The sequence below is a fragment of the Tachypleus tridentatus genome, chromosome 3 (assembly GCF_004210375.1).
Source record: "Tachypleus tridentatus isolate NWPU-2018 chromosome 3, ASM421037v1, whole genome shotgun sequence".
Lineage (NCBI taxonomy): Eukaryota > Metazoa > Arthropoda > Merostomata > Xiphosura > Limulidae > Tachypleus > Tachypleus tridentatus.
This window is the reverse complement of record NC_134827.1, coordinates 86,050,343-86,075,139: the sequence shown is the minus strand read 5'-3', so window position 1 is coordinate 86,075,139 and position 24,797 is coordinate 86,050,343. Positions and strand designations below refer to the sequence as shown.

The window sequence follows — 24,797 nt, the reverse complement described above, 5'->3', positions numbered from 1 at the left end:
TTAACTAAAGAAATCTGACCTTTCAACTTTTCTTTAATCACATTCACCATTCCCCACACAGTCGTAGGTAAAGCATTCAAGATGTCATTCAAGTTATAACGTAAAACATCAGACGTTTCTCCACCTACACGTCCTCAAAGTAAAATTCCGGTTAACCCTAAACACATAATATGCAACAAAACTTTTGTATATTTTAAGCTTTTCATGGTTTTCTGATCGGTTGAACGTTAATGAACGAATGTTTTTGAAGTGACCTAAGTTCATGATACGAGGAAGTCGATGAATGTTGTGTAAATCACATTTATATAGAGGATGTGTTAATCAAATACAACTTATTTGAAGCATGGTTCTGAGAATTGTTTTTGACGACCATCTTAGTAAACAGCTTGTAAAACAAGATCTTTCGAATAAACTAAGTCAATACAATGTCTTCAAAACATGTATTAAGATATTTCCATTACTTGTTTTTCAAATGGAATATTCTGTAAAAGTTAAAAATAAAATATGTTGATATTCAAAATAACACAAGACCAAAAATAATTCTCACGACTTAATATGTATTAAGGTTCTTATATATTACAGTAATGATAAAATATAATATTTATCTTATGTATTACAGTAATGATAAAATACAATATTTATCTTATGTATTACAGTAATGATAAAATACAATATTTATCTTATGTATTACAGTAATGATAAAATATAATATTTATCTTATGTATTACAGTAATGATAAAATATAATATTTATCTTATGTATTACAGTAATGATAAAATATAATATTTATCTTATTTGTTATGAAACAGAAAAATTTTGTTTATTATGAAATGTTTTATTTCCTCTTTTCGTAGTTTTAAAATTTTAATTATTGAACAGTTTGGAATATATATTTGTTTTACTAATCAAATAATACGTATATATGCTACTAAACTACTAATGCTATCATTTAGCATAATTCAGAAATTTAATAACTCAGCAAATCATTAATTTTGAAAATGTTTTCGGAACATTGACGTGAATGAAGATTTGTGAACTGATGTTTGTTTTTTTAAGATAACGTAGGTTATAACATTGTACTTATGATATAAAGTTTTTTATTAGATATTACAAAAGACTAAACAATGCAATCATACAACCAAGTTTCTCCGTTCTCTATGTTTGTTCAAAAGTTATTGTGTTTCATGCACAATAGTTTAATTAAGAAGAAAATAGTTGTTACTCTATAAACATAGTGTTAAAGTAGCATGAAACTAATATACAATGTTTAAGAAGACCTAAAAACAATTAGATTATAAAGTAAAATGTAGGAGTTTCTTCGTTTCAAAATTTTGCGCAAAGATACGAGCAGGATATATGCACCAGCAGACCCTAATTTTGCAGTGTAAAACTCGAGTGAAGGCAGCTAGTCCTAACCACATACCCCCAATTCTTAGGTTATTCTTTTACCAACAAATGATGAGAAGGATGTCAATTTATAACACCAACATGGCTGAAATGGCGTGCACATTTGGTGCGACAGGGACTCGAACATACAACCCTCAAATTATGGGTCGAACGCCTTAACCACCTGACCATGCCGAGATAAGGTAGAGCGAAGTATAAAAAAGGAGGGTAACGATAGACGAGGCAACAAGGGTAAATAAATAAAATAATTACTCGACATTTGTAATATTATCATATACGTTAAACGAAGATTCTGATGGTTGACACTTTACTGGCCCGGCATGGCCAGGTGGTTAGGACGATCGACTTGTTATCTGAGATCCACGGGCCCGAATCCTCGTTACACTAGGTAGAATCGCTCTTTCAGCCATGGTAATCATGTAACGGTTAATCTGACTTTTCGTTGATAAAAAAAAAAAAAAAGTAGTCCAAGAGTTGGCTGTTGGTTGTGATGACTAGCTGCCTTCACTCCAGTCCTACACTGCCAAACTAGGGACGCCCAGCATAGATAACCCTCGTGTAGCTTGTGCGAAATTCAAAAACAAACATCTTACTATAATGGACGTGATATATATGTCAGTATCTAGATATCGCCATCTATTGAATGGTGTTGCAAACAAAAATCCATAAAAAAATTCAAACAACGTGGTACAACGTGCCCTCCTCTAATACCGAGGATGAATTCCTTTAGCAAGTTTTTTTTTTTTAGCAAATTCGTGCTTGACAAACTCAATACCTTGTAGGATTAATTAGGATATTGGAACACAGTCGTGTTAAGTCTCCCATAAATACTTATATATGGATATTTTTAATGTATGAGTGAAAACCCGTTCCTATACAGTATCGTACATAAACTAAAAATATCAAATAATAGACATAAAAACATTCACACGTGATATGCTGCACAAGTAAATGAAAATATCTTAAATGAAATAATACACTAGTTTGTTTTATTGTAACATTCACTTATGAATGAAGAAGTTTCATGATGAGAGAAAGTCTTACGATGATGATTGTAACATATTTAGAGTACGAGACGTTAGTTTAAGGACTATGGATTATCTGCTTCAAACTCTAATGAAACACATATAGAAATTGACCTGTGGTGTCAGAAGGCACTACATCAGTTGACCCCTAAAAGTTACTGACATTTTACCGTAGCATTATTAATTCTTTTTCTAAATGTAATGTTTCTCTACATCTTGAAATTCATGTCTACTGCCATTTCTGCAAGGTAATATTTTACATAGTAAATCGGACACAATCTTATCCATGATTATCAGGTTCTATCTATTCAGGATCTTCATCACTGTTGTTGTTGGCTCTCAACGCTATTCGTTATTTCATTCGATGTCTCGATTCCAACTAAACCAACTCCTCATCATTCATATTTTGAAACTCTTACCTTGTATTTCTCTAGCAGGTCTCATGATATCACAATTTCCTTCTTCATCATCAAATATAATGCCTGTGTACTTTTACTACAGACTCTTTCAGCTCATGTCATGACATATTGGTGATATTAATACAATCCTTAATATTATAAGTTTTCCAGAACTTGGTTAAGTTTTTGAAAACACCAGAATGTATAGGTTGGGTTGCATATCAGTAGACATTCCTTGTATAGCAAGACTTGGATGAAGTATGCGGAAGAAAAAATATTATGTTTAGGTTAATATGGCTGAAATGTAGCGTTTCAGAGTCATGAACAAGAGCACCATGCAAAACTTAAAGAACCTTAAAAGTTCTTCTTCAGGTATTCTTTAACCTTATTCATAAAATGATATTGCAATCATTCACTAGATAAAATCCTAGTTATTAAGTCTTTTTAACTGAACACCAAACAATAGGCAGACGTTGCTTGTACTTGCCTTTGTGTAAGTATGGGTTTACAGAGAGACCCAATAAAATAGCCTTGTATTTGAAGTCACCTGATGAGTTCCCGCTGTGAGGCTATCCTCAAAGGTCTTTAACTTTTCTACTTAATGATGTATGTCTTGTTGCCCATCTCATGAAAACGCCCTGTCTCATCTGCATTAAACATCTCTTGAAGAAGATATATTTTTTCCTTGATACGTATATTCAAGAAACAACAGCTTGAACTGTGCAGCTATCGGCTGACCCAGCTTCATCTTGTAGCTTCTTTTTTTTGCAGTTTGAAGTATTGCTTAAATTTAGCAAACCAGCTTTTACACTAGCCTGAAACTTACTGACTTCCACCTTCAATGGATATTACGTATCAATATAAACTACGTGATTGCTCACGTATAGCTAAGCTATCAACAACAGAGCTTTATTGTTCTCTATCCACAACCGGATACATATTCACAAATGTCTGTATTTTTCTCCACGAACGGATTTCTCCTCGGTACTTGAGAGACCTTAACGTTTATTGGAACAGAAGGTTTAACATTTGCTTAGATTTTCTCTTCACTCCAAATCGTTTTGTCTTTATTTTATCCCACTTTCCGTTATGATGAAATAAAATGCTCAGATAAACCATGGTGCGTCATGGCCAAGTGTGTTAAGTCGTGCGACTCGTAATCTGAGGGTCGCGGGTTCGCATCCCCTTCGCGCCAAACATGCTCGCCCTTTCAGCCGTGGGGTGTTATAATGTGACGGTCAATCCTACTATTCGTTGGTAAAAGAGTAGCCCAAGAGTTGGCGGTGGGTGGTGATGACTAGCTGTCTTCCCTCTAGCCTTACACTGCTAAATTAGGGACGGCTAGCACAGATAGCCCTAGAGTAGCTTTGTGCGAAATTCAAAAAACAAACAAACAGATAAATCGTAATTTTTATTGTCTTTAATTTTGTTTGGTTACAAAGTTATTGAGTAAATAATCAGACCTCCTGCCATATCTTCTCTCCAGGTTTTTAACACTTCTTTTTTATGTTTTTTTATGTGTCATCTATAACAAACTGAAAATTAACGTTTGCATCTATCAATTGATGTAGTGTATTATGTTCTCTTCCAAACAGATAGATGTCAATTTCACTTATAATTCAAGGTTTATTATCGTGGGAACATTTGTTGTTTATTAGTAATTAAGCACAACGTTACACATGAGCAATGTGTGCTTATCCCATCACGGGTCTCGAAACTCGTATTCTAGGCTTTATGTCCGTAGACATGCTTCTGCACTATTGGGGAGCCATGGGACATTAACAACGAATTTGAACAAATTTGAAACGATGTTGTCGAGTAGTAAGAATGTTAGAAAAAATTTGAGAGATAAAGGAAATCTTCTACTTTTGCACGTCATTTGTTTGTGTTCTATGCTGCATTACAAACTTACAAAATGTAATTATAAATAGATGTATAGTGTAATGAGCATAAATCTTTTTAGAATAAGTGAATGTGGTTTCATGTTATAATTTTAAGTAACTCTAGAAGGTATTTCGATTTAATTTAATTTAATTTTCTTTTTCAGTGGTTACGGGGTAGGTCAAAATAATTTATCACGTACAGAGACAGGGTAGAGAAAATAATAGATAAAATATGCATTGTTAGTGAATAAAAGGTTAAAACATATTTAGGAGGTTTTTTTCTTTATAATAAAAAATATGTTAAATAAAGGTACTCTCTTCCCAAAGTATCCCACTGGTAGACCAGTAAGCTTACGGATTTACAAAGCTAAAATCAGGTGTTTGATTCCCTCGGTGGATTCAGCTGATAGCCTGATGTGGTTTTGCTATGAGAAAGCATACACAAACACACACTTCCCAGGAAAAACACAACTTTAACTAGGGCTGTTCTGCTCATGAGTGATTGATTATATCTTTGTTTACGTAACAAACAAACAAACAAAGTTATACAATGGATTATATGGGTTGCATCCACTATGAGTAAACAAAATGAAATGGTGAAGATAAAGAAAAAGAAATTGAATCCCCAAAATTACAGATTCAAAGGAAAAAGGTACTGTTCATTTCATAATTTTCAAAATTTCATTTCACATAAATGTTCAGAGCTTTTGTTCTGAGAAATAAATTAATATATGTAGATAACTTTTTTGCCAAGGTACTGGACACACAATAATTCATCTTTCTTTAACTAATAACTTCTACAACTTAAAGTAGTTTATATCTAAAAAAAAATTAATATGCACATCAGCATATCATGTAACAACTTCATATCCAATACAAAGTTGTGAGTTGAGGTGGAATTGTATGCATCAAAACTACATTGTTTGGTGTTTCATAAGTAGTGAGATGCCACTGAAAATTGATTGCCTTTGGGGAGGATGAGTAATAGCCCTGTTAAACAAAAAATATTGATACACTGAGATCATAAAGATGTGTTTAGATAGAGGATTTAGAATTCTCAAGATGTTGATATTCCTTGTACTTATGGGAATTGTAAAATTAGGGAACATGGATCAACTTGGGGTACCAGTATCATCAAAAAGGAAATTTGCAACAAATCATACTATAGCAATGATAAGCAAAGTGTAGAATCTTTTAACAGGTAAGATTCGACAAACACAAAAGTTAGTGGCAAAAGCTGGACACATATCCCAGACAACATAATCAAGAAAGATCTCAATCTAGCAATGAAGCCAATTGAGCATATAATCACATAGAAAAGACTTCCTATTTCTCTGCATACTTCAATTAGCTGATGGATAAAATGGGTATTCATAATATTTCATATGAGTAAATTGATCAAGAAAATGAAACAAACAACAGTCTTTAGCATTATCAGAACAGTAACTTATGTGGATAATTTACTTATCTTATAGACAGTGCAGCAGCAGTTATTCATAATTATCTAAATGTTAACAAGATACACATAATTTCTCTAGCTTTCAGGAAATGAAAGATGCAGTTCCTTTTCACACATTAGTTTTCTAACAATTGACTTTTTCATAATGGGGTCAGTATAATACACAAGTTCTTCTACACATTTATACGCATTAAGTATTTCCATTATAATTTTTGATACACCATGTATATATATTCACAAAATCTGGTAGAATTTTAGTAAAGATTACATGTACTTTGTGTACAAAAAATCACTCTTTGGTGAAATATTTTTCTAAAGATTTGTTTGTGCAAATATCGAGCCCATTTCATTACCTGTCTGAGTGCAAAGTGATTTCATGTTATGAAAAAACTATTCTGTGTCCTCAAATGTCACTTGTTTAATCCCTAAAACCTCCTCAATACATTTCAAAAATTTGTTTTCAGTAAGACATTATATTTTATTTTATTTTCTATACTTTAACTATAAGGAGTCTGTCACTTGACCAATATCATAACCATCATAACAAAAATTAGGAAATACATATAAATTATGCTTTTTCATACTAGAATAACTATATATTATAACATGAAAACACAAATGTTTTGTCTAAATAGCTTAAGTCTCATAATGCTATGTATGTGTACATTATTATTTTTTATTTTATTGACCTTCCAGTCATGCCTAGCTAACATAACATAACTTGTATTGAGATGGTGCACCTCCACTCATGTTACATATCCAATAACATAAAACTGACTTTAATCTTCACTATCTTGGCTGTGATTCAGTGCACTAGTATTTTGTTATATGCAGTCACATTTCAATTATTATACATTACATATGTATGTAGATTATTACTATTTAGAAATAAATTTGTAAACTTATTTTTCTTAAAATATAAAACAACAAAATAAGAAGTAAAGCAAACAATTATCTTTTCTCACTACAACTTTTAACCCTGGTTGCTGCTGGACATAGGTTGCTATGTGTTTTTTGTTTTTCTGTGTGTTTTTTGATGAATTTAGCATATGGAGCATATAAAACAAAAACGTTTAAGGTTTTTATATATACAGCTGAATAACCAAAAAAATCATAAACAATTATATCATAAACTTCCATTATAATTTCTTAAGCCTAGTATCTAAGATGCATTTAGATTTAAAAAAATATGAAACTCTGAGCAGACTAAAGACACAACCTCCCTTCTTGAAATCTTGGTTTAAAAGAATGTGGTGGCCTTTTCACAGACTAAAACAGCTGAGAAAACCACTAAGAGAACAATCTAAGCTGTCAGTTAGTTATTCATGTCATACACTGAAGTAAGGTTCATTTACACAAACCAAGAGAGGTGAACAGAACCACTGTTTATTTCAGTACATAAGCAAATCTCAGCAAACTAAAAAGATACAAGGTTTTTATTTTATATTCTAGCTTGATAATATTATTAACTCAAGTTCCTAATTTGTGTAAAACTACATACTTTGTATTTTGACATCACAAACATCTAATTTTAAACTGCTACATGCAACATACCACACGACTCACTAAAACCACTAAAATCTATATTTATGCGTGTTCTTTTAATATTTCCTTCTAAATTATAATATTAACTTCTATATAATATTAAAGTTTGAATTATAACATACAGCTTGATTCCAAACTTATTGACATTAATTTGTAAAACAGTAGATCAATAACATTTTGAATGCAAATCAACAAATGCAATAACATGGCCTTTGACCCATGACCTGTTACAAAAGGGTTAACTCATTATGTACCATACTGTTTATCTTCTACGAAATTAATCAAACAATAACTCTTCCCATTACTCTAACTAGTAACCTAACATGTAAATCATTTGCCTTACTGTTTCAGACTCCACCTTAAGAGAGTTGACGTGTGTCATAGCAAGAACAGTGGCAGCTACAAACAAAGGAAGACCCAAAATGGAGCAAATAGCAATTTCAATTGAAAGGACAAATAAATCTAAATGGTAATCACAACCTTTCTGAAAAAGAAAAGTACAATGCTGTGTTCTGAAACTACTTATAAAAGATGATTAGTTAATTATATGAATTCTAATATCAACATAAAATTTAGGAACAAGTGGTTATTTCATGGTGCAGTTCATTTTTTTATGTCCATACTTCTCATAAAGATTTATTATCAAGAGGATTGGTTTTAAGACTTCAAATTTTTTAAATCTGTAACCAAGGTAAAAGATGAATTCTAGATGGCTTATCCAAGTTCACTACACCTTGGAAGTTCAATGTCTTGGAAATGTCTTGGAAGTTCAAAAACATTAAAAATGAAAATACTATACACACACACACAAACTAAAATGTTACATAAAAAGTCCAATAGTACATAAATACTATTTTAGATATTATTCTAGAAACTTTTGCAATTTTTTTTATTCTTGGTCCACAGATATCAAAAAAAAATTTTCACTTTATTTGTCTTGAAGGTAGGGAATTAAAATAGTAAAAAAATCAATGCACACAAAAAAGATACTTTGTTAATAGTGTTACATATTTTTTAACTTTATGTGTATAAATATTTTTTATGCACTAATTTCCTGATAAGCTGTTCAATATTACAAGAAACGTTTGTGGTAATACTGAAACATGAACTATTTCACAAATCCTAGATGACTAAACTATAAAGTGTAAAAGAAACAGTTCTTGATAAATGGTGCAAGAATGATAAGAGAAAATAGCTGACATTATAATCATTACTTAGGAGCTTGAAAATCTATAGGTTGAATGACTTATTTCTCTTGCAGTCTCTGGTTATGAATAAGAAAAATCTCTTTCACATAGAGACTGTTCATCACTGGCCTTAATTACAATCTAAAGTAAATTGAACAGATGACTATGTCATATTCACCTACGGTATCCTTCAATTTTTTTTTCATTTTAGTAAAAATCAGACACATTTTTCAACCACGGCATCACCTGAAGTATTTCTACTGATACAAAGTTGAATATATTCATTAAAAATAGCATGTATGGCTGGTCTTATTTAAATGTCCTTTTTCTACATACACCTGTATTTCTACCATGATATGACTTTAGATATGTATGAAAGAACATGTGAATATGCACATTTAACAAACACATAACAGATCAAGTGTACTGAAGTATTACCTTAATTGAGTGCAACATAGTTGTCAATTCATATTACTCCATGGCCTTATAAAACAAACAACAGAGTTTGTATAATACAGAGTTAACTCAGTAACAAGCAGAGACCACAACTTAGGCAGGTAAGTTCAGTACACTGATTGAATATCTAAATAACGAGAAAATTAATACACAAGTAAACTTTCTATATAATATACTTCAAAGTTACTTCATTCACCCACACTTATATACTCTACTCATTAGCTGATTAGTTAATAAAAACAAAAAACATCTTTCACGACAACTCGATTCAATTATTTGACTTCATCCACACCCATATCAATTGTTAACTGGTTTACTAGTTCATAAATTACAAAACTATCTTTCTAGATGACTTACTTCAACATCACACACACACATATATCACTTCCTCTTCATTAGATGAACAATTAATAAGTAAAACAAAATTAAGTTGGATAACTACTGAAAGATTACTTAATGTATTCTACATACATCACTTCCTTCTTTTCTGTGTGATTAATACATTAGTTCCAAAATGTTTGTTATTAATCTAGGTGACCCATGATCATCTCTTTTAAGATTAACTGATTATACATATCAGTTCCATTTTTCTGCATGAGTACCAAAATAATCATTCAATCTAAGCAACCTTCTCCAAGATTTTTTAAACTGTCTGAATGCATCACGTTTTACTCATTTGCATTAGATGGTAAAACATCTTTTTGTCCTTGTTTTCTCACTATGCAACATCATTAACCAGGATGTACCAAGTACATGTTACATTTATTTAAAATAAGTTATAGCTTAACATGATAAAACTATTATGCTTAAGACCAGGAAAAACAACTTAACAACAGTAAAATTAAAGCTAAAGATCAGGAAAGTAAACCAGAGAATAATAAATCTGAAAAGGAAAATATTATTGTTTGTTTTCTTTTAGATAAATATATCATATCTATGTACAGGTTTACATATGCACCTGAAAATGGCATTGCAACTTAAAAACATATACAGCCATTATTTGAATTGTTATATACTGATCTGGATTAAAATGTAAATATAATCCATGACCTAACAGCAAAATAATTTATTATTACAAACTGTAAAACAATCTGAGAAGAGTAAAAAGTGTAAAAAACAAGAATATAATAAAGTTAGAGATAATAAATAGTTCAAAAGAAGAAAAATAATATTAGAACAGTAAAAACTATGGATTAAAAACAAGAAAATAATCTATAAATAATTTACTATATTCTTCCATTTTGAAAATAGTACCTGTATAGTCATATTTGAAAACTACACTATAAAAACAATGACATTTTTCTTAAGTTTGAAAATATATTTTGGAATAAATAAAGCTGTTGTCTAATATTTAAAGAAAATATAATGGAAACAGTAAAACTGTAGTCTAAAATTAGAGAAATAGATTTTAAAGACAGTTTGGCCATAATCTAACATTTTAAAAAGGACTATGATATGTGTTAAGAATAGTAAATCTGTAATTTGTAATCTACAATGAAACATCTTGAAAACAGTCAATGGACAGTTACTAACTGGATAACTACTTGTACGAAACTCTTTCATTTCAGACTTACACAAGATATATAAGAATGTGACTGTAACTGAACCCACCTCAAGCGTATGAGGAACTTCAAGTTTTGGAGCATTAAGACACGTATCAGTAACAATCATTATCATGATAGCAATAACAACAGCAAAGTCGCTGATGACTGCTCTTATCTGTAAAAATTCCAATCAAGAGAATATAAGCTTTTTTTCACAAAGTTAAATAAAACAGTATTTATCTTTAAAACATGAAATCTTTTGGCTGATGTAATTTCAAGGAGGAAGGGAAAAGAAGAAGTCCAATGTTGTTAAAAGAATAATACAAGTTTGGTAAAAACAAATACTTCATTTTGAAGAATAGTAACTAATATAAAAAACAAAGTTCATTAATTTTATGGAATAATCTTATTTTGAAATAAACAGTATCACTGTATTAATAACATTGTTATATGCTAAAATCTGATGTAAATGTTACTTCATAAAGTAGTATCATATGTCACTATCATTATGTTGACATAATAATAGAATCTTTACAAAGAAAAATTAGAAAAAATCTCATACCACAGAACAAAAAAAATCAGTATTTAATTATAACAGCACAATAATAAAAACATTTCATTAGAGCAGTGGAATAACAATACAGTTACACTATAAACAATAACTTGTGATCAAACAAGATAAAAACATGAGTGTATAATACCTCTTTCCTGTATCAGATGACAAAAAATGAAAACAAAAAGACAACCACATCACTTATCAGCATCATTTTCCTCTAATACACATATAAAACCTAACAAAACCATATTATGTAGGTAAGATAAACATAACATTTCAAAACAGAATTTTCATCACCTTGTGCAACAAAAAACTAACAACTGTACAAAAATCTCTCAACTTGGATGGAAAGAAAGATGTAAATTCAAAATTTTTCAACATGACTGATAAAGTGAAAGTTCCTGTGAACAGGATGAGGGAAAACATGAAAACATCAGAAACATACTGAGGTAATACACAACCATCCCCTTCCATTCTACCATTATACAGTGAAATTTTTATGTTCAACAGGAACAAAGAATTCAAAATAAAAAGTGTCAGAACGCACAGCACATGGAAATAAAACAAGGGCATAAACTACTGTACAAACAAGCATTACAAGCTATAGTAAATACTGTCCTTTTACTGATTCCTGACAAGGATGTTAATATAATCAAATATTTGTCAGTGATATGTTTATTGTAATTTGGTGGAGAGTTGGTAAACCAACCCATTGATTGACTAAAAATAATCTTAGTGTGATGATCATACTCCAAATAGCTGGTCTAATATATGCTGAGAGACAGCATGTATTAATATATTTTAATTTTGTGACCCCAACGTTTATAGTACTTCTATTTTAAAAATATTTTATGATACTATAATCTCAGCCTCAGCCAATGATTAACATTTGCCTTATTAGTTACATAGCACAGCCTTTCTTGTTTATTAACATATTCTTCTGTGTTCTTATTCTGTTACAATATGAGCAATTACCTTTTCACATCATGATACAGACAGCTTATGGGATTTTCACATGAAATGAGCTACATAATTCCTTTTCAATTCTAATGTTTCTTAATATTTTGTGCTTATAATTCTCACAAACAAATAGTACGCTCCCAACAGTCATGTACCCACTAAATTATTCTTAACGATAGAGATGGTGCTTTTTATAATGGTTTATGTTTCAACTCTTTATGTCATGTAGTTTTATTACAAAAATAGGTATTAATAATAAATGTGTATCTAAATTTAAGTTACCTGTTAGAAGCTGTGAGAATATTTCACAGTAGATATTACAAAAAACAGTGTATGATTCCACGATGGAATTTCAATAACACAGCATCAGCTTTATAAATGAATCTAATGATTAAACTCAGGTACATTTTGAAATACTGTAAACTTACTTTTTCAATAGCTTTGTAAATAAAAATAATAGATATAAGTGTGGCTAAGTTCTCCTCAGTAAACCACGTGATGTAACACACCAAAGCACTGGCATCAAAAGCCACTAATGCCATTAATATAGCTGATGTCCAGAGCCCAATCCACAGACAAAGAGGCAAGTACTCTAAATCGTGATCCCTTTGGAAAAAAGTATTGTGTCACTAAAAGCATAAAATCTTTATTAAAATCCAACTGAAGAAATTACTACAATTATCTTCAACCTTTTCAGATAAACTATAAAAAGTGTCTAAACAGTTTCTGAAAAAATGAATAACAAAATCTTTAAAGTACTGGTCAACTAGCTGTTTGTTCGCTGGATCATAAAATTTCAGTTGGTAGTTTAGCAGAAAAGATGACATTCAAAAATACAATTGCACAAGAAATTTAAAAAAATATAATTTTTTAAACATTTAATATGAAAGCTATATTCAGCATTCAATATCTAATATTGACTTCTTTATACTGGTTATCTTGAAAAAATATGTTGTTTAATATTAAAAAATAGTATTTTGTATCTGTGTAATTTTGAACCATTCAGGCTTAACACAACAATCAGATTATTCTTATTCTAATCTGTGACATAATCTGGTGTAGCCAGTGGTTATTGCTTTGGACAAGTAAAAAACAACGTTTGTCGGTTTAAAACTCATCTGCATCTGGTCATTATGTCCTTGAAATGAAACTATACTCACAAGTTGTTTCATGTGTGTGAGATAGCAGCTGGAGGTTAACTTATTCCACCTGTGTTCGACATGCTCGTAAGACACATGAAGACCTAACTTTAATTCAATGATTAGCATATCCTTTTTATTTTATAGCAAAATAGACTCACCTTGACAATACAAAATTAATGCTTATTTTGTTCAATGATAAAAACTTGTACAAATCTACAGAAATGATCCAAATGATAATTAAACTATTACATAACCATAAAGACAGTCTCACACCCTGATATAACTCATCTTATTTTGATCATTGGTAATGCACAAATATATACATATATAAATCATCCAATGAATTACAAAATTGGTGTATTCCACTGCAAATCATTATCAACCAATCTAAAACTAGCCTGTCAGTTTGTTTCATGATCCAGGAACAATTATGTCAAAACTGAGATTATTTTTAAAACCATTCAGCATTAAACCTGACAACACAAAATAACTTTTCTTATTTTAACTGTTCCTTGAGACAGAATATACTCATTTTTACAAATACAGTGTCATATAATTGTGTCAACTTAACCTTACAGTTCTAAACCTAGTTTTATTAATTTTCTCCTTGATATGAAATCTGCTCACAGTAATAACTTACTTGTTATATTATCACACAACCTCAAACCAAATTTACTGTTGTTATTTTGTACCAATACAGAAACCATTCAACTAAAAGTTAACATTTTCCTAAACTGAAAATGCATTTCCAATAATGCTTACCTTTGCTGACACTTATAGCTATTACTTGATTGACTGATTCCAACACCAGCTTTTAGCGGGGAGAAAGCGGGAGAGTGTCAGTAGAGGTAAATATTATTAAAAATAAATTATCAGTTTAGAAAAATGTTAATTTCCAAAACATAATTATCTCTGCTACCACACAGCTAGAATCCCACACTGAAAGATGGAGGGACCAGTGAAGGCAGTATCCATGTGCATAGATCAAGGATGTACTAAGACAAGAATGGTACCTGATGGGAGGAACAAGACAACATCTAGAACAGGTACTCATCTTCATCCTGAAGTTAGTTCATGTATTGATGGTGGAAAAGTACATGAATAATCATCACAACAGACCAGCCCTAAAAAGATAGAAGATGTTCCACCACTCACCATTGGAACAGTGCAATAGGTGAAACAATTCTGCTAAATTTTTAAAAGCAAATCAACCTCAATTTATTCATTATGATGATCAGCAGGTATGGAGAGGATTCCTTTTTGCATCACTATGGACCAGCCCTAAACAGAGAGATGTTCCACTCCTCACCATTGTAATTAATGGGTCTTACTTCCTATATCCCTTGTTGGAGGCTAAAGGAGTTAGACCACAGTGTTACACATTTGACTGCATCTCCATCTGTAGCTATAGAGTGATGCATTCTAAACCACAGGAATCATGACAAGAAAGTAACCAACACCAAAGTGGACAAACTTTCTCCTCTACCTGAAGAAGCCTGAAAGGAAACACTCCAAAATGATAAAATTATGCCTGCCTTACTTATCTGAAGGAGCAGAACTCATCTGGTCTGGAAATAAGAACATTCACCCTTACACCTCAACAACTTACCTCAGAATTATGGAAAGGATATGGAACACTGAGCTTAACCACGGATTCAGAATGGAACCACTCCACATTTGCAATTATAAGGAGATGGTGGACTTCCTTTCAAGAACAATATAAAAATCAATATTGATCAAATGAGGAGCAACACACCCCAACTAGATAGCAGAGCATCAAATCTGAACCAATATTATGAGATGGCTCCTGCTTAGGATGATGATGCTCCTACTGATATTGGGGAAAAACAACCCAGAAATTCAGGTAGGAGGGCCTCCTAACTTTGCCCTCTTCTATACCATTGCAGGAAATCACTCAAACACTCTGTAGGAAAAGACTCTGCCCACCACCCCTGTGGTGTGGTAGGGACTCCCAAGCTCCAGTAGTAGAATATAGGGATAATGTGCACTGGGAAGTCCAGAGGAACAGTGCAATATGTGAACCAATTTTGCTAAATTTTTAAAAACAATTCAACCTCGATTTATCCATTATGATGATCAGCAGGGATGAAGAGGATTCCTTTTAGCATTGATCATGATAGTGTGTGAGCGGTAGTCCAGCATAAAGTGCTAATACTATCTGTAAAGCTCCTACATGATCTAATGGAACATCTCATTTTTCAGAGTCTGCTGCAACAAGGATTAATAAGTACAGTTAACTTGTACAGAATTTGATGGATAAAAGTACATCTGTCTGAGCAACAGTTGCCACAGAGTGAGCTACAGTGAAAAAAAATAGGTAATGGATCCTGGAAAATAAAGAAGCAAAAGGATGAGAAAAAATATCATTCACCCATCCTTATAATCTCGCAATTGTGGTCAAAACGGCTGTAAGGGGTAGGCAAAACTCTCAGTAAAAGAAACTTCCAAATAATGTAAATAATGTAAGAGAAAAGTATTGAAAGAAGTCCACATACCAGTCTGCATGATGTCCTCTAACAGACGTTTAATCAGACAGCTGAAGAAATGTGATGAATCCAATGAGATGTGACTTGCAGAAGTTTTCTTGCCTGTAAAGAAAGTCCAGAATAAGCAATATAGATAAAATTTGAAGCCACCTTCTAAAGGTAATTGAGAATAAATCTTGGGAAACTGAACACTTCTACAAAATTAAGTGTTGATTTCTCATGCTTCTAAAGAAGTTAGTGTGAGCCACATAACACCTCTGGACTCTGACAGGACAAAACAAATTATTTGGATCTGGATCAGGTTTATACATGAAAAATAGCTGGTGAATGAATTTGCAAAAATGGATTCATCAGCTTCCATGGGTACCAAAAGTCATTGGAATAAAATACCTGTCAGGAAATAGCAGCAAAAAAAAGTGTGCATAACTCCAATCACTGATGCTTACATGCTAGAAGGAACAAAAAATACTGTAAGGGAAGATTTTTACACAGTACATGAGGCTAGATATTTGAATAGATGTTGAGATAAAGCATGTAATATCACTTTAATATCCCAGTTTGGTAATGAAAAAGGGTGTTTGGAATAAAGAGCTCTAAATGATCTGAGAAGGCCAGATAGTACTGGACATTCAAATACTTTTCAATATTTAGTATACAAAAGAGTAGTCAATAATGCTGCCTTAGAAAAAGTGACACCAGACGAAGCTAGACCTTTGTCAAAGAGCTAGGTAAAAAAACGAGACATAGTGGACACATTTGGGCAAAGCAAGTTCAATTTCCTCATGAAACAACATTGGCAGTAAGTGTGTCATTTTCATTGATAAATGGCCATTGTAGGTCCACAGACAGATTGAGACAAATACAAAGCAACTTTACAATTTAAACCCTGATACAAAGGACAGCATAACTTCCATGCATGAAGTTTGAGCTTGGGAATGCCAGACCAGGACTGCCTCAATAGACACAGCCAAAGAGATAGTAACAGAGCTAGACATTCTTGAAGATACTGTAGAAGAAGGAACCATGCTTGGGTCAGCCAACCTGGTGCTACCAACAGTACTCAATAAGCAGTGGTTCAAATTATAGCCAGAACTCTGGGTAACAAATAACCTGGTGAAAAGGCAAAGAGATGCAATCCTGCTCAATTTTGACTAAATCCATCTATCAAAAAAGCCCAAGGATGAAGTACTGGAAACCAAAATGCCTGTAGTTGAGAGTTCTATTGAGTGGCAAATGAGTTAAGAATCAAAGTCACAAACTGAGAGCAAGTCCACCAGAAAATCTCACAATGGAGCATCCATTCAACTAGGCAAAGAAAGTTGATCTGCTATTAAATTCATTGCCCCTGGAATATGGAAAACCAGGAGTCTGACAGAATAGGAGGGAGTTCAGTAGAGAATACCTAAAGTTCAAAACAAATGTCCCAAGAATGTATGCCTCTTTAATGGCAAATCTACAAGACCGCTGTATAAATGTCAGAATGAATCACAGTAACATTCCTATTCAACACATCAAGATCTTGAACCATTGTTTGTTGAACAGCAAAAAGTTGTAAAATATTGAGATTGAAGGAAGATTTATTTCCATCCATAAAATCTGGAATTTCTAACTACCAATATACACACTCAATTCCTGAAAGGAGGTATCTGTGAAAAGATAAATCTTGGGATGAGCAGGGTGGTACAGGAACATCAACAGCAGTGTTGGTCTGGTCTAAATACCAATCAAGATCTAAGATGATATTAATGGTTGCAGTACATGATCCATTGGTTGCTCACGTAGATGACATGTGTCACAGAGAAATATCACCAAGGGCAACTAAGTGAGGTATAAAAGACTGAAGAAAGTGAGAAAAAGTCAAACTAATGCTTTGATGGGCAAAGAGAAACCCTAGTAGTCAAGTAATACTTATAAGTGCCTGTAGAAGTAAGTATGTTTTGGAAATCAAACTATTACACAACCATTAAAGAGTAACTTGACAGTAAAAACTACTTTTATTATTCCATACACACATAAATGAAATATTCCTTGTATTAGTTGGTGTTTTGTTTAATCAAATATTGTCTAGATTAGATAAATGAAAAAAAAAAATCTTTCAAATAAACGGTTAATTCAAGAACTAAATGTTCCATATAATACAAACAATAAGATGATGCATATACACAATTTCATTTTAATACAATTCTAATTATTTCTTTTTGAAACTAAACATTCTTGGGGCAAGTTAATCATAAACATACAAACTAAAAATCAAACAGTTGCACACTGACACAAATAAATAATTATTGTAAGTATCCCTTCAGTCTTTATAAATACATGTAAAAGTTTTGTCACAAACACATTTAATTACATTAATTTCTCTAAAACTTTAGTTTGAAAGCAAGCTTAAAGAATTCCATAAACAATCAGCCATGCCCACAACATGAGCAATTTTGCAACACAACTACAGAACTCTATAGATTGTACTAACTGAATAACAACTTCCTACAGCATTTAATAACAGAAAAATTAAATGAAAGATTTAAGTTCATGAAGTGGTTGAACTGACCTACAGTACAAACTGTTTATTCACACATTTAAACCAATAGACAGCTTGAAATTTTTCATTATACAAATAAATGAACAAACAACTTAACCTATTTTATGGCACAACTAAAGAATCAAACAGTCTGAGCAATTTGAGTGTGACTATTTTGTAACACTAGGAAACTATCCTACATCTTACAGTACTTCACAGTGAAAATATCAAACAGTTTGATCTATCATGTAAAACAGATAATTTAAAATGTTCCATAACTCAGTTAAACCATCCCATAATTTAAAGTATTTCACACCATATCTTACATGTTTCATAACTCTCAGAACAATATAAACTATTTCATAATAAACCTATTTGACAGCTTCACTATTTTATTAACAACTATCAAGCAGCTTGAGCAATTACAAAACAGAAATATCACACAGTTGAGCTATTATATAATACTACTACTGGAAAAACATAAGGTATTTTATAAAAGAGCTATACTTGTGTTATGTAAAAATTCAAGTTAAGACAGCTTGTGTTGCTATTCAATAAAAGTATCAGGTAAATTGACCTTGTTCATAACACAATTGAGTTATCACACATCTCAAATAAATTATTTCATTGGGTGATAAAGCTATCAAATAATTTGCTGTGTCTCACCAGATGGGAATCTGTTGCTTCTCCTAATAAGCCACCAAAAGTGATAATTGGAGCAATACAGACAAAGTTCAGAAAGAAAACAGAAGCTACAGAGTGAAGAGCTAGAGCATCCTCAAAATCACACAAATACCAGAATTTATTTCATTTAATGTTGTTGATCAAGCCACCAAATAACCTAAAAAGAATTAATGAGAACATATTTTAATGGTAAACAAAATGTGAAAAAAATAGTTGATTCTTATGGTATATAATGGTTATATTAAGCTCTTTGATATACTATCTTCTGATAAAAAGTTGTTTGGTTTGCCACTAATTTTGCACAAATTTGTTTGCAGGCTATTCACAGTAACCATTCCTGATTTTAAAGTGATAATTTCTAGAGTGGAAACAGCTATTTAAATATCACCTGCCACCAACTCTCAGGATATTCTTTCCCAATGAATGAGAGGATAGACTATCACATTATAAAGCCCCCATGGCAAAAAAAAAGCGAGCATGTTTGGTGAAGTGTTTCTTCCCCGTGCCAGGCACTTAATCATGAGCCCTTCCAACCTTATGGAAGGAAAAATAATTTTTTTTTCTTTAACCTTTTATTATTTAGAAAATCCTTAAAATAACTCCTGAATTTTTATTACATAAGATAGTAAAATTATTACCTCTTCATGGCTAGCCTTCTAACAAAAACTCTTTACTTACAGTTCATTGTTTTGGAGTGATTTTTCTGAAAACAGTGTTCAAGTTTCTTATCTGTCTTTCTTTTTCTGATCCAATAAAGGTTTGATACGGAAACAATTTCAACATTTCAACATTACATTACTTTGATTTTTGTTTAAATCATATTTTAATGATAAGCATAAGGAGGTCATGAAATGATCACTGAGTGAAATGTTTATTGATACAAGTGTGAGAAAGAGAAGGAGAGCTGAAAAACAGAGATCTAAAATGGTGGAATAATTATTTCTTAATATGTGGTATTCCCCTCAACATGCAACACTACATATTCCAGGTTTCCACATTCCTCAGCTCTTACAGCTACATCAGTTTTTCCATTAACATCTCTCTCATGACCTTCCAACAGTGACAAGAAAAGGTCTTCACCTGCAGAATAAATTACCATCTCCAAACTATACAACTGGATGAAGCTAATTACATTAACCAAAAAGAATACCTCATATTGTTACAGCATTCTTTCTCTCTTTATATGAAAAAAGGTAAAATAAAGCTTACATTTATACATGAAACCTACAGCTTTTACAGTTTAAACATAAAGGTTGCTGGAATATCTCACCTTTCTGTTCTTTTTAGTCCACTTTCCTCATGTCATTTTTCTTCTTCCTCTTCTGGTTCAATAGAAGGTTCTTTATCTGTTTCTCTACACTTTTTTCTTCCCTCCTAAAGAAGATAAATTTCAATAAAAATCACAATTTTATAACTCTCATCGTGTTACTAGCCCCCTCCTTTCAATTCATCAAATATCTTTATACTACAGATTTTCATTATCAAAGAAACTTATTCATTTCTAATTTTTTTATAAATTTACATAGGACCATGAAACATAAGACACCTACTTTCATCATGAATCCATTTATAATGTATATAAAGTGTGTTATTATGTTCATTCACCTACTTAATGTCTCTTTCTTCTTCTGGAGACAGTTAAACAATCTCCAAAGCTTATATTATTTTGTCCTTTTATATCCATTCATTTTCAGCATTGGCAACATTTATTGTACTCCAAAGAAGCCTTACATTAGTTGCTTTATGGAATGCTCATCATTTGTATTTATGAACACTTCACTTAGTTTCTGCTTCTGTGTTGAGTTAAAATTATTAGCAGAATCCTCAGCTAGGAACCTCAGACGTTCGAGAAGCAACTATAACACACCAAAGAACATCACTTGCACATTTGTAAGCTCTACAACCTCTTTTGAACATATATTCATTCATTGGTTTTGGGCTCAACACTGGGTGGTATTTCTGCAAAGATTAGTTCACATTTTGTACAAGAAAAACCAGTTGGCAACTTCCATTATAAGTTCACCTTTAAAATACCAATACATGATATTCAAATAGATTTGATTGCTCAATGAATAAATAATAGTATCAAACTGAAATCTGAGGTGTCACTCTTCACTCAAATATTGCTTGTAACCACTGAACTATTAAAACTAATGTCTGATACAGAGCAAAGATGAGGAACCTCCTGACTCATCCAGAGCACACTTGAAGCTCAATTTGATCATTGATGGCATTTTTATGCAATGCTAAGCCCAGTATTATTTAAACTAGACATCATACCTATGAATGCATCTTGACTACTCAATCTACATAAGCTAGCGACTAAACTCAACTCAGAACCTACTTGTTTAAAACATTTGGAATTTCTTCAGCCCTTGATGCAGAAGTTGTGTTCATAATTTGTAGTTGTTGTTTTTTTTACAAAGGCTAACAGAAATTCAGTGACCTGGAACGCCATAGTAAAAACAGTATTCATCCTTCATGCTATCAACATCTTCTTGAGGGAATTTGTTGTGTTTTTGTGATGCAGCTGTGGTAACTGAGCCTGGGAAGCTATGTTATCCAACAGAGAATTGTAATGAATGCATCACAACATTTGTGTTTTTTATGGCTTTGGAGTTGTTGGTCGAATTTTTAAGCCTTGAGACCATCACAGACTTGAAATTGCTTTAGGGCTGAATCTATCACAAAACAATAAACTTAATTCCAAGATGAAATGCTCCTGAGATCTTTGTGATAAAACTTGATTTCACTCATTAGCCCTCCAAGAATGTATGAATGAGAATCACCTTATGTCCAATCGATGACATGCTTGAGAAAGATTTTTTCAATTTTCTCAGAACATTCACACAAACAGCCAAATTCTCGCAAGGCTTTTTTCACTTTTGTTAAGTGATAGTAATTAGTCATTCAAATATCTGAAAGTACAGATTTAGAAATAAAGAAGTTATAAAAACTACCATAAAAAATTAATATTTATTAACAATAATCAATGTAGGAAAAAGAAATGTAAAATATAAACACAAACAAGTTAGAGTAGGAAGCTGCATCAGCATGCAGACTGAAAAAGGAACATGTAGAAAATAATTCCATACTGAAAAGTGAACAGTAAGAATCTGTTTGAGTGTAGTCAAACACAAAGCTACATGATGGACTATTTTTGGTGTGCCTAATACTGGTATTGAATCAGACTTCTGGCACTATAAGTCTGCATACTTGACATTGTGCCAAAAGGACGGAAATTGAAAGGTTACACAGCTAAAAAGTTGTGTATTCTATTCTATTTTTACTTCTTCACTACAAAATTAGACCTTCGTATACAAAAGAATAATTTTGTATTCAAACACTTTCATATAAAGGAGCAAGCTGGGCTACGGGGCATCACTTAAAGATTATTCAAATATGTAACTTATGTGACAAATACTAAATTCCATAGTGTCATATAGAGATTAATGGCTACAATGAGCTGTATCAAACATTTTGTTCTTCAAAACTAATAAGATTTCAATAGCTCTTTCGTACTAATAACGTTAATATGTTCATTACGCTGTTCATGGTTGCCAGGTAAAATCTATCATAGTTTTGTTGTAATGTTACAATAAAATTTATACCCTGAAACAAATAGGCCTAATATTTATAATAAATATTATGTAAATTGTAAATGCCACTTACCCCTCAGGCCCGGCATGGCCAGGTGATTAAGGTACTCGACTCATCATCCTTTCCATGTAATTCCTTTGTTTTCTGCATCTATCTTCAGATTAACCATTCTGAATTTTTTGCAGTATTTCATGTGAGCCACTTGCACATATTATGTTGGTGATACTGTTTGTTTGTTGTTCATTTCTTTCAACAATCCAGAGGAAAGGGGCTTTAAGGTTTTGAGTCACATTCTTGTGCTGTTTGTGAGAAACGTGAATGTTACAACAGCGTTTGGAAGAATATCATTGCTTCACGAGATGATGAAAATTCAAGCAGCTTTCTTGCTATTTGTGGTGTGGGAAATAAAGTAGGGCTATGATAACAAATGACTGTCTAACAAGTGCTTTACGTAGGTGCTGCCAACAGGCTCTCCGAGGAATTGGTAAAGTTTCATCTTATCTGAAGAGCTCGCAGAATTGGACTAAATTTGTTGGACAGAGAAAAGTCATTTGAGAATCACTTCGTTAAAGGTTACAAATGTGTACAAGTAAGAACTAGGGTCACTCAGTACGTTTCATCTACAGAAAACCATTGTTGATGTATCACCACCAACGCCTCTGTTGATGTGGGGTTGGAGGCGATATATGTATACAGTGTTAGGTATTGTTATGAGGACAGACAGAGCTTTGACTGTTGGACAATAAGTTTTATTTGTTTTTAAATATTCGTGAATGGATATTTAATTCCAAACTCCTGATTTGGTTTGAAATATGCGCAACCCCCACGAGGCTGTCCTGCGCGAATTTAACAGTGACAGGCTAGAAGGGCGGTACCTAGTGAACACCACCCACCGGCTTTTCTTTTATCGACGAACAGTGGGATTGACCTAAACTTTATAACATTCTGGCGGCTGAAAGAGTGAGGATATGTGGTAGGACATTTCCAACCCGCAGTTTGTGATTCGATGACCTAACCACCAGGTTGTGCTAAGACCACATAAGTTCTGATGGAAACTGAATACATATTCGTTTAATTAGCGCAAAATTTTAATACTTATAACCCGACTTGAAGAAGAAAGGTCCACCTCTACGAAGTACTCTAGTTAGATAGTATCGTGTTTTGGTGTTAAATTTGTGTTCTTCTAACATTAATTATACAGTTTTGTTTATTAACACGTGTAAATTAATGCACGTGCGCAGGATTTTATCAAACGTGTCTCGTGTTTTAGAAGTTTGAGTGAATGATCAAACGATTTTTGTTTTCACAGTAATTTTTGGACACTTTATCTCTTACAGGTGTAATTTTCACATTGTCTGATTTTAGTGCAATTTCATTAATCTTGTATTATAGAATTATTTAAAACGTTAACATAAGATAACCTTCCGTCCAAAATTAGGCGTCTCAGAAACGAGTTCACGTAAGGTTCTTGTAAAATAAATATTTATTTTATTCTCGCTCAAAGATATAAAGAAAACTATAAATCGCAAAATTCACTTTTATTTGTTTTCGCCGTATTTGAAACTTTCACGCAAAGCTACACAAGGAAAAATAGGCTTTATGAAAAAGAGCTGGAGTCTATGGTACCCACCGCCAACTCTTGAGATGCTCTCGTCCATTCAAATTGAGATCTGACTGTTTCATTTGTAATTCATCCAGTACTCCAAGGTGCAAATTGAATTTGTTCGAGGCAAAAGGTGTCGAATCAGGAATCGTAGGATTCATGGTTTAGGCACGTAACCACGTGGTCAGGTACGACCACGTTGTTTAAATGTTGGTAGTTTCCGACAATCATCTGGTTGTGACGAAACTTTCAAACTTGATTTATTCTATTAGAGATGTTGAAAGAAAGGGTTAAATTTGATCTCTTGAAAGAAGTAATAAAGT

The 24,797-nt window shown here is 32.2% G+C and overlaps 1 protein-coding gene across 8 annotated transcripts in view; it reads right to left on the bottom strand.

Annotated features, from left to right (window-relative positions):
* The window catches only part of LOC143247397 (sodium bicarbonate cotransporter 3-like), a 36,132-nt gene extending 12,872 nt beyond the window's left edge, over positions 1–23,260 (bottom strand). For 4 of the 8 annotated variants that reach the window (XM_076495405.1, XM_076495406.1, XM_076495403.1 and 1 more), the window contains exon 1: positions 20–469. Coding sequence is in view for 2 of the 8 variants with exons in the window: in XM_076495407.1 (XP_076351522.1) it covers positions 10,972–11,079; positions 12,849–12,962 (222 nt within the window). In the remaining 6 variants the exon portion in view is untranslated. Of the gene's footprint in view, positions 1–19; positions 470–10,971; positions 11,080–12,848; positions 13,027–16,078; positions 16,172–19,253; positions 19,429–20,541; positions 20,646–22,943 lie in introns of those variants that run through there. The other 4 variants (XM_076495407.1, XM_076495408.1, XM_076495402.1 and 1 more) reach the window with 4 other exon arrangements.
* Between the last annotated feature and the right edge of the window lie 1,537 nt (positions 23,261–24,797).